Genomic DNA, 14792 nt, shown 5'->3' with positions numbered 1-14792 from the left:
TTATTGTTTAAATGTCAATTTTAAGAAATCCACACAACAAATAATTACTTGTTACAATGAAAAATAAAATCAGTGATAATTGCATGAAGTAGAGGGAAGAAATCTAAGGAAACTGGAATTTGTTTCCCCTATTTCACAATGGCAAGTGAAATTCCATTTTACTACATCATCTGGTCTATAATAGTATTTAATCTTGTAAGAGCAATTTCAAAATGTATGTGTACACTAGCCCTATATCCATACTACATTCCAGTTATCAAAATCTCTATCTATAATCTTCTATAGAACTTTCTTTTAGAGTAAATATGTTACATGATGAGGCAACTATAAACCATAAATGCCTACCCATTCCTTCTTTGTAGGCATCTGAGAGAGGCCACAAAGTATTAATGATGTTTTATATTTACTCAATAATTAATAGGAAAGTGAAACTAAATCATTTCTTTAACAGTTCGAATCTTCATTTCAATTTCTTATGAAGTTCTTTCTTTGTACTCATCTGATGGAAGGCTATTTTACCCAGGATAAGACCCTAAATTATTTTCTGCTTTAGTAATAACACAAAATTTAAGCCAGTAAACACGGTGTATTTAAAGAAAACTAGGCCGGGCGTAATGGCTCATGCCTGTAATCCTAGCACGTTGGGAGGTCAAAGCAGGTGGATCACTTGAGTTCAGGAGTTCGAGACTAGCCTGGGCCACATGGCAAAACTCCATCTCTACCACATATACAAAAATTTAGCTAGGCATCGTGGCAGGTGCCTGTAATTTGAGCTATTTAGTAGGCCGAAGCAGGAGGATTGCCTGAGCCCAGGGTGTCGAGGCTGCAGTGAGCCAAGATCCTGCCACTGCACTCTAGCCTGGACAACAAAGTGAGACTTTGTCTCAAAAAACAAAAACAAAAAACTAGCTAAGGCGGGCAGATCACTTGAGCCAAGGAGTTCCAGACCAGACTGGGAAACATGGCAAGATTCCATCTGTACAAAAAAAATACAAAAGAATTAGCCAGGCCGTGGTGGCCTGTGCTGGTGGTCCAGCTACTCAGGAGGCTGAGGCAGGAGAATCACCTGAACCCAGGAAGTCAAGGCTGCAGTGAGCCATGATGGTGCCACTGCATTCCAACGAGGTCAATGGAATGAGACCCTGTCTCAAAAAACATAAATAAATAGGATTAAATTAAGAAAACTAAAGAGCGACAGCAAAGCCCAGAGCATTATAAGACTCTTCCTCCACAACAGGATTATCAACAAAAGTAGTTACAGAAAAAATTACTTAAGAAATTAATAATTTCCAAGGTGACCACTTAAGTTTCATCATAAAGTAAATATTTGAAAAACTAATAAGGTTCTCCAGAACTGAAAATGGAGGGATAGCATCTTTTTTACCCTTTTTAAAGAACATTTTCAGAGAGAATGGTAGGATAAATGCACTACATTTTCGACCCAGATTCAGCAACGCTTTTTATTTTTATTTTATGCTTTGATGGTGTCTAGATTTAAGTTACATATATAATGACATTAGCTCTTAATACTTTAGTTTGCATATCCAAATAATTCAGAATATTGTCTTGCATAATACCATTATCACAGCAAAAATAGCAATAACTCAATTAATATAACATTTTGACCAAATAAATGAAAAACCGGAAAACACAGATTACATTTCCACCTCATTATAGCCACTAATAAAGATTTTTAAAGAAACTGTGAGAAAAACAATAGCTATAATCATGCATGCAACTACAGTACAACCAAGAATCCAGGAAAGATTATGCAAAAAGTACCATCAGCTTGCCAAGAATAACCAAAAATTAGAAATTTAAAATAAATTGTTTTATTGAATGTTAAGTCCAAAGCTATTTCGAAAGTTCTCGATTTCCCCCATATTCTTACCAGTGTCATGAACTTGAAAATTGGGGATAATCGGCTTCAGAAATTTGAACTCATTTGTCCCGGAACCTCCCGTCAGACACACCTCGTATTGGTAGCTCTGGGACAGGGTCCCGGTGCCGCTCACGTCCACCAGATGCCCTGGAAAGGGACCCTCGGGCACCGAGCAGCGACCCACCGAGGCCGCCCTGCTCCTCCTGCACAGCCGCACCGCCACGAACAGGAGCACCGAGAGGAGGAAGAGCGAAGACACCGAGGCCAACGCCACGACCAGGTAGACGGTGAGGGAGTCGGCCTGGGCCTGGGCCGGGGCCGCCTCAGGGAGCGGCAGGTAGGGCTGGGAGAAGCCGTCCACCAGGAGCACGTGCAGCGTGGCGGTGGCCGAGCGCGGAGGCTCGCCATTGTCCTTGACCAGCACCACCAGCCTGTGCTTGGCCGCGTCGCGCTCGCTCAGCAGCCTGGCGGTGCGCACCTCGCCATTGTGCGCCCACACGCCGAACAGCCCGGGCTCCGTGGCCTTGAGCAGCTGGTACGACAGCCAGGCGTTCTGGCCCGAGTCGCCGTCCACCGCCACCACCTTGGTCACCAGGTAGCCCGGCTCGGCCGCCCGGGGCATCAGCTCGGTGCAGGGCGCGGAGCCGTTCTGCAGCGGGTACAGCACGAAGGGCGAGTTGTCGTTGGCGTCCAGCACCAGCACGCGCACCAGCGCCTCGCTGCTCAGCGCCGGGGAGCCGCGGTCTGTGGCGCCCACGCGAAACTCGAACTCCTGTAGGGCCTCGTAGTCCAGCGACCTGAGGGCGAACAGGTGGCCGTTGTCCGCGTTGATGGAGACCAAGGAGGCGAGGGGCAGGTGAGGGTCCTGGGGCGGCAGCAGCGAGTAGGTGACCTGAGCGTTGGTGCCTGAGTCTCTGTCTGTGGCGCTGACGCTGCCGATGTGCAGGGCGGGGCTGTTGTTCTCGCGGACGAACAGGGTGTAGGAGGTTTGGGTGAAGATGGGGGCGTTGTCATTGACGTCAGAGACCAGTACGGTTATGTTGTACTCGGTTTTCAGCCTGGGTGTCCCCAAGTCTGTGACGGTGATCGTGATGTTGTACTCGGCTTGGCTCTCTCTGTCCAGTGCTTTTTCAGAAACTAGAGTGAAAAAGTTCTTGAAGGTCGGTTTCAGGAAAAAAGGTAGGTTATCTTGAATAGAGCAAATCATCCTCCCATTGTCTCCAGAGTCTTGGTCTAGGATACTAAAAAGAGCTACTAGGGTCTCTGAGGCATTCTCTGGAATTCTCTTTGTAATCGACGATATGGTCACTTCTGGTGGGTTGTCGTTTATATCCATAACTTTAACTAGAAGGGTGCATTTTCCTGAAAGACCCCCACCATCTGTTGCCTGAATATTTATAGTGTAGGACTGTATTACTTCAAAATCCAGGGGTGATCTCAAATTAACTTCCCCAGATATTGGATTAATTTCAAATGTTTTACGAATATCTTCTGATGCATGGAAAAATGTGTAAGATATTTTTCCATAGTTTCCTGCATCCAGATCCTTAGCTGAGATGGTGGCAATCCAAGAGCCAAGGGGTCTGTCCTCGGGGACTTGCACCTCATAGAGACTCTGAGGAAACTCAGGAGCATTATCATTGATGTCCAACACCTTGATGAGAACCAAAGTTGTCCCAGACTTAGGCGGGGATCCACCATCCACTGCTGTGAGTGTTAATCTGAGTTCAGCTTCCTGTTCATAATCTAAAGCTCTATCTAGGACCAGCTCTGGGTATATCTTTCTGTCACTACTGTCTGGAATTTTAATGTAGAAGTGAGAATTGGGGCTAATTGTGTAGTTTTGGAGACTGTTGCTTCCGACATCCAAATCTTGAGCACTCTCCATTAGAAATGTAGCTCCAACAGTGGTACCTTCTGATATTTTAATAAGTATTTCCTTGTCTAGGAATGTAGGGGAGTGATCATTTATGTCTTTGACACGCAGCTCAACCCGAAAAAACTGTAAAGGGTTTTCCAAAACTACCTGAAAATGCAGCACACAGGGCTCGGTGGAGCCACACAGCTCGTCTCGGTCTAGTTTCTCATTTAGGAGCAAATTCCCAGTCAGCAAATCAAGGTGCAAATACTTTTTATTATCATCAGACACTACCCGGGCTTCACGTGAAGACAGCTCCTCCACCCCCAGCCCTAGGTCCCTCGCTAGATTAGCCACAAAAGAGCCAATTTCTGTTTCCTCTGCCACAGAATAGCGTGCAGATTCAGTACCTGCCCGAGACAATCCCAGCAAAACAAGGAATATTAGAACTTGCCTTTTTCGCAGATCGAGTGCCCCTCTGATCTCCATGGTTCCTTTAGGCAATCTCTTGTGGAAAAATTGAAGCTCAGCCGTAATTTTGGAAGCTGAAGCTCTGGTTTTTAACAGGAACCCCCTGGAGAGTGTATCCTCCAGCAGCTCTGTAGGCGAAGCTCCTTTAATGCCTGTCTTTTCAGTGGGTTGGATGCTTTCTGTTCTCCTGAATAGCGAAGCTCACCGTGCCAGCCTATGTACCGTTTTCGTCTTATCCTGTAGCGCCACCATGTGTCTCCATGTTTTTTTTTTTCATTAAAAAAGTTTTCCTCTTTGAAAAAGTAATTCATAAATACATCCGGAACATTCGAAACAAATCCCAGACATCATTTTTTTTACCTTTAAATACTTCACTAAGTATTTTTAATAGGTAAGGCCTTCTAAAAGATAATTGTAATATAACGTTCACAATCAACAACTTGAGCAATAATTCCTCGGTGTAATTTATACTGCATTTGGTTTTCCCCAGTTCTCTCCAAAATGTCCTTTGCTGTTGGTTTGTTTGAATTTGAATCCAGAAAAGTCCATACACTGCATTGTCACTGTTTTGAATGCTCGGCACTAAAGGATCTGTTAAAATATTCTGAACTGAAGAAATAATTTTTTATTTAAGTCATTTCTCGAGTAATTACAAATATATTCTCTCCACTCTTGTAAATACTTGTTGTCAGCTATAGTTGGTAATGTCGTTACTTTTTTCACTTTTATATTTTAAAAATATAAAGAAGGACATGGCACAAATAAGTTAGAGACAATTCTTGCTCTTACGGAGCTCACAAGCTAGAAAAATTGGCAGACAAGTAAATGAAGTATGTCATAATGTATGCATTTATAAAAAGTAATATAGAAATACCTAGAAAAGACCTCTTGTACCTAGGAGGCTGCATACCTTAGTGCTTAGGAATATGGGATCTGGAACCAAATTATCAATATTAGAATCCTGGTTATGTGACTCACTATCTATAAGCTTGGGCAAGTTATAGATACCTTTGTTTCCTCACCTGTAAAATGGGGTAATAATAATATTTGTCTCCTATGATTATTATCGTAGGCATCTAATGAATTAATATTTACAAAGTGGTTTGTAAGTGCTGGTTAAGTGTCTGTCAAAAATAAAATAATTAAGATCAAAGTCGGACTTGGGACATCAGTGAAAGCTTTCCTGAGGTAATGAACAATACATTGTGATCTGAAGGAACTAGCCAGGAGAAGGAGGAATATTTCAGATGGGCATTTTGAGGAACACAGAGAAATGAAGTATGCCTTGGACTTTAAAAACTATGGAAGGGGAGGATCTAACAATGCAATTAGGGTTAAAAGCATGTTGAGAACATGAATCATTATACAGGTCATATCATGCATTCTTGAATCTATCCTAAAGGTAACTCAAGTACAAAGATGGGTTTTAAATATCTGATTAACATGATTACATCTGCATTTTAAAAAATCAGTTTGGCTGCAGTATGGAGAATTAATTTCAGGGGGAATGACTGGAGAATCAAGGAGATCAGATAAGAGATGATGATCTGGATGAGGATAATGCCAGTGTGGATGGAGAGAAGAGGGATGAATAGAAAGGTATGAGGAGATGAAATGTTTTCAACTGTTGGTTGATAGGTTGCGTGGGGAGAAAAACGGGAAAGACTCAGAGATGATATCACACCTCTGGACTGGGCAACTGGATGACTAGTGGTGTCATTCACTAGGACAGGGAATGCTAAAAAAACATGATTGGGGTGGAAAAAGATGAAGCGTTCAATTTTGAACATGCTGATATTGAGGTAAGTGCCTGTAGGATGTGTGTTTGCGTGGTGGTGGGGTGTGTGTGTGTGTGTGTTTGCATATAACCAAAGCATAGGAAATAAATCTGAGCTGGCAATATGAACTGTGGTGTGTATATATGTATATATATAGAGAGAGACAGAGAGAGACAGAGAGAGAGAGCATATATATAGCATATATATATATAGAGAGAGCATATATATAGCATATATATAGAGAGAGCATATATAGAGAGCATATATATAGCATTCATGGTTTCAATCACCATATATATATATATATATATATATATATATATATATATATATATATATATATACCATGAATGCTCTAGGATAACCAAGCAAAAGTGTGTCAAATAAGTATAAAAGAGGCTTGGCACAGAACTCTGAGAAACATCTTCATTTAGAGGAGACAGGGCAAGAAGTATATTTGAAAAGATAAAGAAGGCTCAGAGTTCAAAATCATGAAATCAAAAGCAAAGAGTATTTGAAGGAGATAAGGAAGATCAATGGCTGCAAATGCTTCAGAAAAATCAAGAAAAATAAGTATGACAATTATCCAATGGGCTTAAAAAGATGGTCATTGTGGAGGATTCTGATAGATGTCTGACAAAATCTGTTTTCCTTTGCTTCTATAGAAATAGAACTGTATCCAGGTATGTGGCCATGAAGGTAGATTGCCCATCCCAGCCTCGCTTGTATTTGAGTGTGGCCAAGTGAATTAAGTTCTCACAGATGGATTGTGAGCAGAATTTCTGTCTTCCCCTTCCAGTTATAGAACAGAAATCATCTGGATATGCCTCTTTCTTCCAAGCGAGCTAGAACCCAGATGTGACAGTGACCCAGCTACAGCCATGCAGATTATATTGCCATAGGGAATGTTGAAGAAATTACTTGAAAGAAAATTTGGTTTCAGAAGGACTGTGAGGATGAAAGCTGCCCTACCTACCTAATAATTTTTACATTGGTACTGTCATGTGAAAAAGAGAGACATGTTTACAAGCCACTGTGTCATTGCATCACATTGGTTCCACAGTATAATCTTAACTTATATGGAAATATTTGATAACATTTGCAATAGCAGTTTCAGTAGAATGGTTGTGATGAAAATTAGATTGTACTTCGGTGCAAAGTGAGACGGATGAGGAAGCAAAAATGAGGTAAACCGCTCTTTCAACAATTTTTTTTTTTTGAGACAGGGTCTCAGTCTGTCACCCAGGCTCACTGGCTCACTGCATCCAGGCTCTCAAGAAATTTGTAAAGAATGAAAAGGCTGTAAAAGGAATAAGAAATACATTGGTATCTGGAGAAGAATTCAGACTCAGAGAGTATTTTAAAGACTAGAGAAACTTGAATATATTTAAAATGCCAATGTGTAATGTTCAGTAGGGAAGGAGAAAATTAAGATACAGAAGGGATAATGCAAGTCCCCTAGAAAGGTTGTTAAAGATGGGATCCAGGCAATGTATGAAGGGTTTGGATTTAGACCAGTGGAACGGACCTCAGCAGGTGAAAAGTATAGATACAGATGCTGTTAAAGCTGTGGAGTAGGGGACAGGAAAATGAATTTCTAGCTGATGGATTCTATTTTCTCAATAAGGTATCAGGCAAGTTCATCGGATAAAAGGAGGTATCTAAGTGGTAGGGTAAGAAGTTTAAAGTAAGATACGTAGGTTTAAAATAGTTGTTGTGGAGTGTAGAAGAGAAAGCTCGTTAGAAAAATTATAAAATGAGTTATTGGTCTCAGAAGCCCAATTAGGTTTGAATATTATACATTTATAGTGGCAGTGGTATTGCTAATTTTGTAAGTTTGGTCTTATAGAGTGCAACACCCCATGTGTAAGAGAGGAGGAGGACTATATTCATCTGGGCTGGAGTTTCATCAGGTGGTTTTAGTGAAGGAAAATTGAACAAGGGAATTGAGAATATGGGCATGAGAGCAACTGGGAGTGGTAAACCAGGTAATCAGCTGAATAGGAAGGAAATTAAAACAGGAGCGTTTGATAGGTAGTAACAGCATCATGGAATGGAGCTCTGATAAGGTCAAAGACAAGATGTGATAGAAACAGCAGAATGAGAAAGTTATAGGCATAGACAATTGTGCACTCAGAGGGAGATAGCTGAAATTATTATATCATAGAACAGTTTCTTGGTGGGGAAAAAGTACAATATGTAGCCAGGGCATTAATGACTGAATAACAGGAGTAGAGGTAAAGACTTAGGGACTGAGAGGCCATGTTGTTAGATTAATCAGTGGACCCAGGAGTGGTGGTAGAACTTGAAACAGAAAGATAAAGAGAACAATGTGTTCGTAAGATAAAATGTCCTATGTCCCTTTTCCCTCCCATACTATTGCCTAAATCAAAAAAAAAGTACTGTTATTTGGTTTTTATTGTAAGCATTTTCAGGAGAATCCATTCTGTAAGGCTGGGCCATCTCTTGTGTCTCTATTTTCTAAGTGTCCTTTAACCCCCGCTAGATATAAAATTATGTTCTAAGTTACTTACAACCTATAGTTCTTTCATATAAAATTGGCTGATACAGCTTGATTCCTATGCAATGTTTTAAGTATAACTATAAATGAGGTCTTTGAAGCATATAAGCAAAATTCGTTTTTAGCAATGCATTCTAGGAGAATTGGTTGGTTATATGTATCTGGGCATTTGAGCTCCTGAATGCCTGGTCACTCTTCATTAGAGCCAGGAAACTCATAGTTCTTTTTATGAAGAGAGGAGTCCTGCTGCTCATATATCTAGAAAAACTGGAAGTAACAGGACAAGTACTTGGCCCTTCTCTCCACTGTTGCACCAGCGAGATTTTCTGTCTGAGTTGTTTGAACTACTCTTTCCCACTCCACCAGTAGATATGAGAAGATCACAGGGAAACTGCTAGAATAACTCCCACCTTTGGAGGCCAGAAGTTCAACAGCCTGGGCGACATGATGAGAACCCATCTCTACAAAATTTTTTTTAAAATAGCTGGGGGTGCTACTCGGGAGACTGAGGCAGGAGAATGGCGGGAACCCAGGAGGCGGAGCTTGCAGTGAGCCGAGATCGCGCCACTGCACTCCAGCCTGGGTGACAGAGTGAGACTCTGCCTCAAAAACAAAACAAAACAAAAAATAAACAAACAAACAAAAATAGCTGGGGGTGGTGGCATGTGCCTGTGGTCCCGGCTACTTGGGATGCTGCGGCAGGAGGATTGCTTGAGCCCAGGAGGTCAAGGCTTCAGTGAGCTATGATTGCACCACTGCACTCCAGCGTAGGTGACTAAGACCCTGTCTCTAAAAAATAAACAAAGAAAGAAAAAAGAAAAGAATAATTACTCAGTTGACAAAGCTCAACAGAACCGGTAGTGAAATCTTAGTCAGAAGTATAAACATTAGGTTGTCTTAGATATGCTATTAAAAGAGATTGCACTTCTTGGCATTATCAACTGACTAATACCCAGTCCCTCTACAATGTTAAGATAAAGTTTTAAAATATCTTCAAGAAGTAGTTGAGGCCAGGTGCTCATACCTGTAATTATAGCACTTTGGGAGGCTGAGGCTGGCAGACTGCTTGAGCTCAGGAGTTCGAGACCAGTCTGGGCAATATGATGAAACCTCATCTCTACTAAATATGCAAAAATTAGTGGGTGTGGTGGCCTGGGCCTGTAGTCCTGGGTACTAGGGAGGCTGAGGTGGGAGGATCACTTGAGCCCAGGAGGTGGAGGTTGCAGTGAGTGGAGATCACACCACTGCACTCCAGCCTGGGTGACAGAACAGGACCTTGTCTCAAAAAATAAAATAAGAGAAGCAACTGAGTCTAGTCTGTGGCACTGGAAGTAGTCATTTTGCTCATCCTCATGAATTTCCTCTTTTCCATGCTTTCTCTCTCTCTCTCATACACATGCTTGTTTTGCCTCTATACTTTTACTCATTTTGTTATTCTACATTTTTCTCCCACAACATAGACTGTAGACTTTGATAAAAGTCATGGAAAATCTCCTCCTCCAACCTTGAAGTCTTTTTCTTACATAGTGTGTCAGATCCTTAAAGGTAAGAGTGGTTTAACATGAGACAAAGCTACTCCCCTACAATGGTTTGAAAATCTGTTTAAAATTAGAACCCTAAGGGACTATCTTTTGATACTATCAATGTTCAACATCTGGTATGCTTTTATATGTCTGAGAAAAGTGGTTTTCAAACTTTGGGTTACTACCCACTAGTATACCATGAAATAAATTTAGTGGATCATGACCACATTTGAAAATTGAATAGAATGAAATATATAGGTAATTTCAAATTATGTCATAAAAAGACTAAGCATTGTTCACAAGCATTTCTTTCTATTAAGCTTGTGTGTTTCAAAATATGTAAAATATAATCTTAACTATTGGTTGCAGTAAAAAAAGTTTGAAAAATAGTTTCTGGTGTATATACATTAAATTATATGATAGTACAGGCAAAAATTTTTACACATTAACACACAACTCCAATTTATGCTATACGAATTATTATTTGGGCACAGGCATCTGCATTCAACTAGATTGCACTAGAGCTTTGTGACATTAATTAAAAAATTATAGCTTCATATTCCCAGATTCTGTGATTGGCCGCAATATTAACGTGCCTGCACAATCCTCTCCAGGATGAATGAGGAAAGGATACTAAAAAACTGGTCTTCTGACCCTTTCAAATCAAGTGATAACACTTAGAGTTGTATCATAGGATATAGGTTTTCTGGTTTATTTTTGAAAGCAAAAAGCATATTTAAAGGTTAACTAAAAACGCACTGGATTTACAAAAAAGAAAAATGATATGTCTGAATATGAGTCATTATTTTAAGACTGAAAAAAAGAGAATCAAATGAAGAAATGCTGGAAAATTGGAATCACTTCGAAATTGCTCTATTTAATTTTACCATAAGCATAATAGTGGGTGAAGTTCAGCTAAAGATAGGGGCATGAAAAAAATGTGATTTGGTATTGCTCTTTAGGGAGGCAAATTAATTACAAATTAAGACCATCTGGGTTAAAGAATGAATTGTCATCTTTTAAGAACCAGGAATAAAGGTAAATGTTCACTTTAAAACAAAGGGAGAAAGAACATGAGAAAAATCAAGAGTAAATCCGTACAATATTACATACACACAAATTGGGGGAAATAAACATTGGCATGGAAATGCCACAAAATAAAATACCTATGGAATATAAAAGTCGACTATGGTCACTGAATATTGAACCCAAAGTTATTGGGGAAGGTAGAATTTCCTTGTATTTCTTTCCCAGGGCACTGGGGAGGGAAGTTGGGGATAATCGGCTTCAGGAACTTGAACTCATTAGTCCCTGAGCCTCCTGCCAGACACACCTCATACTGGTAGCTCTGGGATAGGGTCCCGGTGCCGCTCATGTCCACCAGATGCCCTGGAAGGGGGCCCTCGGGCACCAAGCAGCGACCCACCGAGGCCGCACTGCTCCTCCTGCACAGCCGCACCGCCATGAACAGGAGCACCGAAAAGAGGAAGAGCGAAGACACCGAGGCCAACGCCACCACCAGGTAGACGGTGAGAGAGTCGGCCTGGGCCTGGGTCGGGGCCGCCTCCGGGAGAGGCAGGTAGGGCTGGGAGAAGCCATCCACCAGGAGCACTTGCAGCGTGGCGGTGGCCGAGCGCGGAGGCTCGCCATTGTCCTTGACCAGCACCACCAGCCTGTGCTTGGCCGCGTCGCGCTCGCTCAGCAGCCTGGCGGTGCGCACCTCGCCATTGTGCGCCCACACGCCGAACAGTCCGGGCTCCGTGGCCTTGAGCAGCTGGTACGACAGCCAGGCGTTCTGGCCCGAGTCGCCGTCCACCGCCACCACCTTGGTCACCAGGTAGCCCGGCTCGGCCGCCCGGGGCACCAGCTCGGTGCAGGGCGCGGAGCCGTTCTGCAGCGGGTACAGCACGAAGGGCGAGTTGTCGTTGGCGTCCAGCACCAGCACGCGCACCAGCGCCTCGCTGCTCAGCGCCGGGGATCCGTGGTCTGAAGCGCCCACGCGGAACTGGAACCCCTGCAGGGCCTCGTAGTCCAGAGACCGGAGGGCGAACAGGTGGCCGTTGTCCGCGTTGATGGAGACCAGGGAGGTGAGGGGCAGGTGCGGGTCCTGGGGCGGCAGCAGCGAGTAGGTGACCTGGGCGTTGGTGCCTGAGTCTCTGTCTGTGGCGCTGACACTGCCGATGTGCAGGGCGGGGCTGTTGTTCTCGCGGACGAACAGGGTGTAGGAGGTTTGGGTGAAGGCGGGAGCGTTGTCATTGACATCGGCGATCAGCACGGTCATATTGAGCTGTGTTATCAGCATAGGGGTCCCCAAGTCAGTGACAGTGATAGTGATGTTGTATTCCGCTCTGCTTTCTCTGTCTAGTGGTCTCTCCGTTAGTAGGGTGTAAAAGTTTTCCGCGGATTTCAGGAGGAAGGGTAGGTCCTCCTGAATGGAGCAACTAATTTTCCCATTTTCTCCTGAATCAAGATCTGAAACACTGAAAAGCGCAACCACAGTTTCAGGCGCGTTCTCAGGTATTGGGCTGGTAAATGCAGACATGGTAACTTCTGGGGCATGGTCGTTCACATCTATCACTTGAATCAGAACGGTGCATTTTCCAGAAAAGGTTCCAGCATCTCTTGCCTCAATATTGACTTCATAGGACTGAAGTTTTTCGAAATCGAGTTGTTTTTTTAGTTCAATTTCTCCTGTCAAGGGATTGATCTTAAAGGTTTTGCCAATCTCTTCTGAAGCTTGGAAAAGTGAATAGGAAATCTCTCCGTTGACTCCTATGTCTACATCCGTGGCAGAGACCTTCACAACCAGGAAGCCTACCGGACTGTCCTCAGAGATCTGCACTCTATAGAAAGGCTGCTCAAATTCAGGGGCATTATCGTTGACATCCAGGACTTCGATGTAGACCTGAGCAGTGCCAGATCTGGGCGGAGAGCCACCATCCAGTGCTGTGAGTGTTAACCTGAGCTCAGCTTCTTCCTCTCGGTCCAGCGCTTTGTCCAGCACCAGCTGTGGGTATTTCCTGCCATCACTGCGTTTGCGGGTGAGGACCCGAAAATAGGAGTTGGGGCTGATTATATAGTTCTCAATATTGTTTTGGCCTACATCTAAGTCTTCGGCATTCTTCAGAGGAAACGCAGTCCCAGGAGGACTGCTCTCTGACACTTTCACCAACATTTGTTTGTCCAGAAATACTGGAGAGTGGTCGTTTATGTCTATTACTTGCAGCTCAGCTTGAAAAAACTCGAAGGGACTCTCTAGCAACACTTGGAAACGTAGCACACAGGGCTCTGTGTGACCGCACAGATCCTCACGGTCCAATTTCTCATTTAGCAACAAATCCCCGGTCTCCTGATTGAGCTGCAAATGTAGTTTGTTCCCTCTGGAAACAACCCTAACCCCCCGCCTGGAGAATTCCCTCTGCTCCAGACCCAGGTCCTTTGCTAAATTGGTGACAAAGGAGCTGCCCTCAGTTTCCTCCACCACAGAATAGCTTCTAGGTTCCGCCGCGCCCGCCAGAGATAAGCCCAAAAGGAGAAAGGAAAAAAGGACTTGCCTTTGTCTGCAAATGAGCTTCCCGCTGGCCTCCATTGTTCTTGCTGGATTCAGCTTCCTGGGAGGACGGTTCTGTGGGACTGTAAAGTCCCCAGTATCTGAGGCTGTGGTTATTCCACAGATACCTCAGAAATATTCCAGTGAATAGTCCTCTCCAGAGGACCCAGCTGTTCTCTCTTTGGCATCCAAGCTCCCCGTGGACTTCCAGGTTCTGCTGCTTTTTGCCGGTTAATGGAGCTGCAGCTGCGGTTCTGGTTTGTGCCTTCTTATCCTGCAGCGCCACCACGCGTCCTCACAGGATCTTACATTTTGTGGAATGATAATGGATGTAATATTCCCAACTCTGCCTGTATGCACCCCGAGACTATGTAAGGTTACAACAACACCGTTAATATCGCCGGACGTTAGTGAGCAGACAACTGCCCAAAGGAGAAATCACATTAGTCTTTCAACAATGCTAACTGAGTTTTGGGCAAAAAGGAAATATTTAGGTAATAGTCTAGCTTGGCAAAAAGAATTTCAAATATAATTGTAGTTATCATGGGCAACATTTAGATCTTTATAGTTTTATTTCCATGAACCATAGGAATAATTAGTAGCTGTGAACCTCGAACAAATTATTTAATCTCTCTGCTTTAGTTTGCTCCTCTGTAAAGTGAGGATAAGAACAGTACCTACCACATAGGGCTGTTGTGAATTCCCCACCTTACACATGAGGAATCTAATGCAAATAGGTATTAACCTTAAAAATAAGCTATATACCAAGTATAAAGCAATTTGATGCCATCAAGTAACTGAGTCTTGATGGCATAAATCCATCATAAGTCTAGCATAAATCCATTACTATAACTAGAAAAACACCTCAAAATTCAAACGGTAGAAGAATACAGGAGCATGACTATCTCAGGTAGAGAGGTTATGTCCAATAATGAAAGGAAATGAACAAGGAAAGGCTGGAGAGTTTGTCTAAATAGAGACAATATCTGTAACAGCAGTGGTGATTTTGTTTCTGGGAAGGATGTCCTTTTTTATTACCTCCACTTCTAACAGCATCAATTAAAAGACACTATTTTGAAATTTTTCAAATCTCATAAAAGAGAGGAGTATAATGATCCTCCAAGGACTCAGTACTAGCTTCAACTATTATCAATGTTTTGCCATAATTCTTGACTCTATCCCTTCAACATTTTCACATCCCAGACAAAC

At 42.8% G+C, this 14792-nt stretch overlaps 2 protein-coding genes across 3 annotated transcripts; both read right to left on the bottom strand.

The window, feature by feature from the left end:
* Positions 1-1446: 1446 nt before the first annotated feature.
* Positions 1447-6195, bottom strand: PCDHB14 (protocadherin beta 14). Its single transcript, XM_031011422.3, has one exon. It carries the CDS (start codon positions 4227-4229, stop codon positions 1833-1835), a length of 2397 nt encoding a protein of 798 aa, XP_030867282.3. The 5' UTR covers positions 4230-6195; the 3' UTR covers positions 1447-1832.
* A 156-nt stretch (positions 6196-6351) lies between these two features.
* Positions 6352-14414, bottom strand: LOC115934657 (protocadherin beta-13). Of its 2 annotated transcripts, none has more exons than XM_031011421.3 (2): positions 11367-14414; positions 6352-9299 (listed from the first exon to the last, which is right to left on the bottom strand). In XM_031011421.3, exons 1-2 carry the CDS (start codon positions 13620-13622, stop codon positions 9252-9254), a joined length of 2304 nt encoding a protein of 767 aa, XP_030867281.3. In that variant the 5' UTR covers positions 13623-14414; the 3' UTR covers positions 6352-9251. The 2 variants fall into 2 exon arrangements, with proteins under 2 accessions (XP_030867281.3, XP_063562888.1); XM_063706818.1 differs by having other exon boundaries at positions 6353-9299; positions 11460-14410.
* Between the last annotated feature and the right edge of the window lie 378 nt (positions 14415-14792).

The sequence above is a fragment of the Gorilla gorilla genome, chromosome 4, assembly GCF_029281585.2.
Source record: "Gorilla gorilla gorilla isolate KB3781 chromosome 4, NHGRI_mGorGor1-v2.1_pri, whole genome shotgun sequence".
Taxonomy (NCBI): domain Eukaryota; kingdom Metazoa; phylum Chordata; class Mammalia; order Primates; family Hominidae; genus Gorilla; species Gorilla gorilla.
Note: the sequence above shows the minus strand (reverse complement) of the source record. Positions and strands in the feature narration are given on the sequence as shown.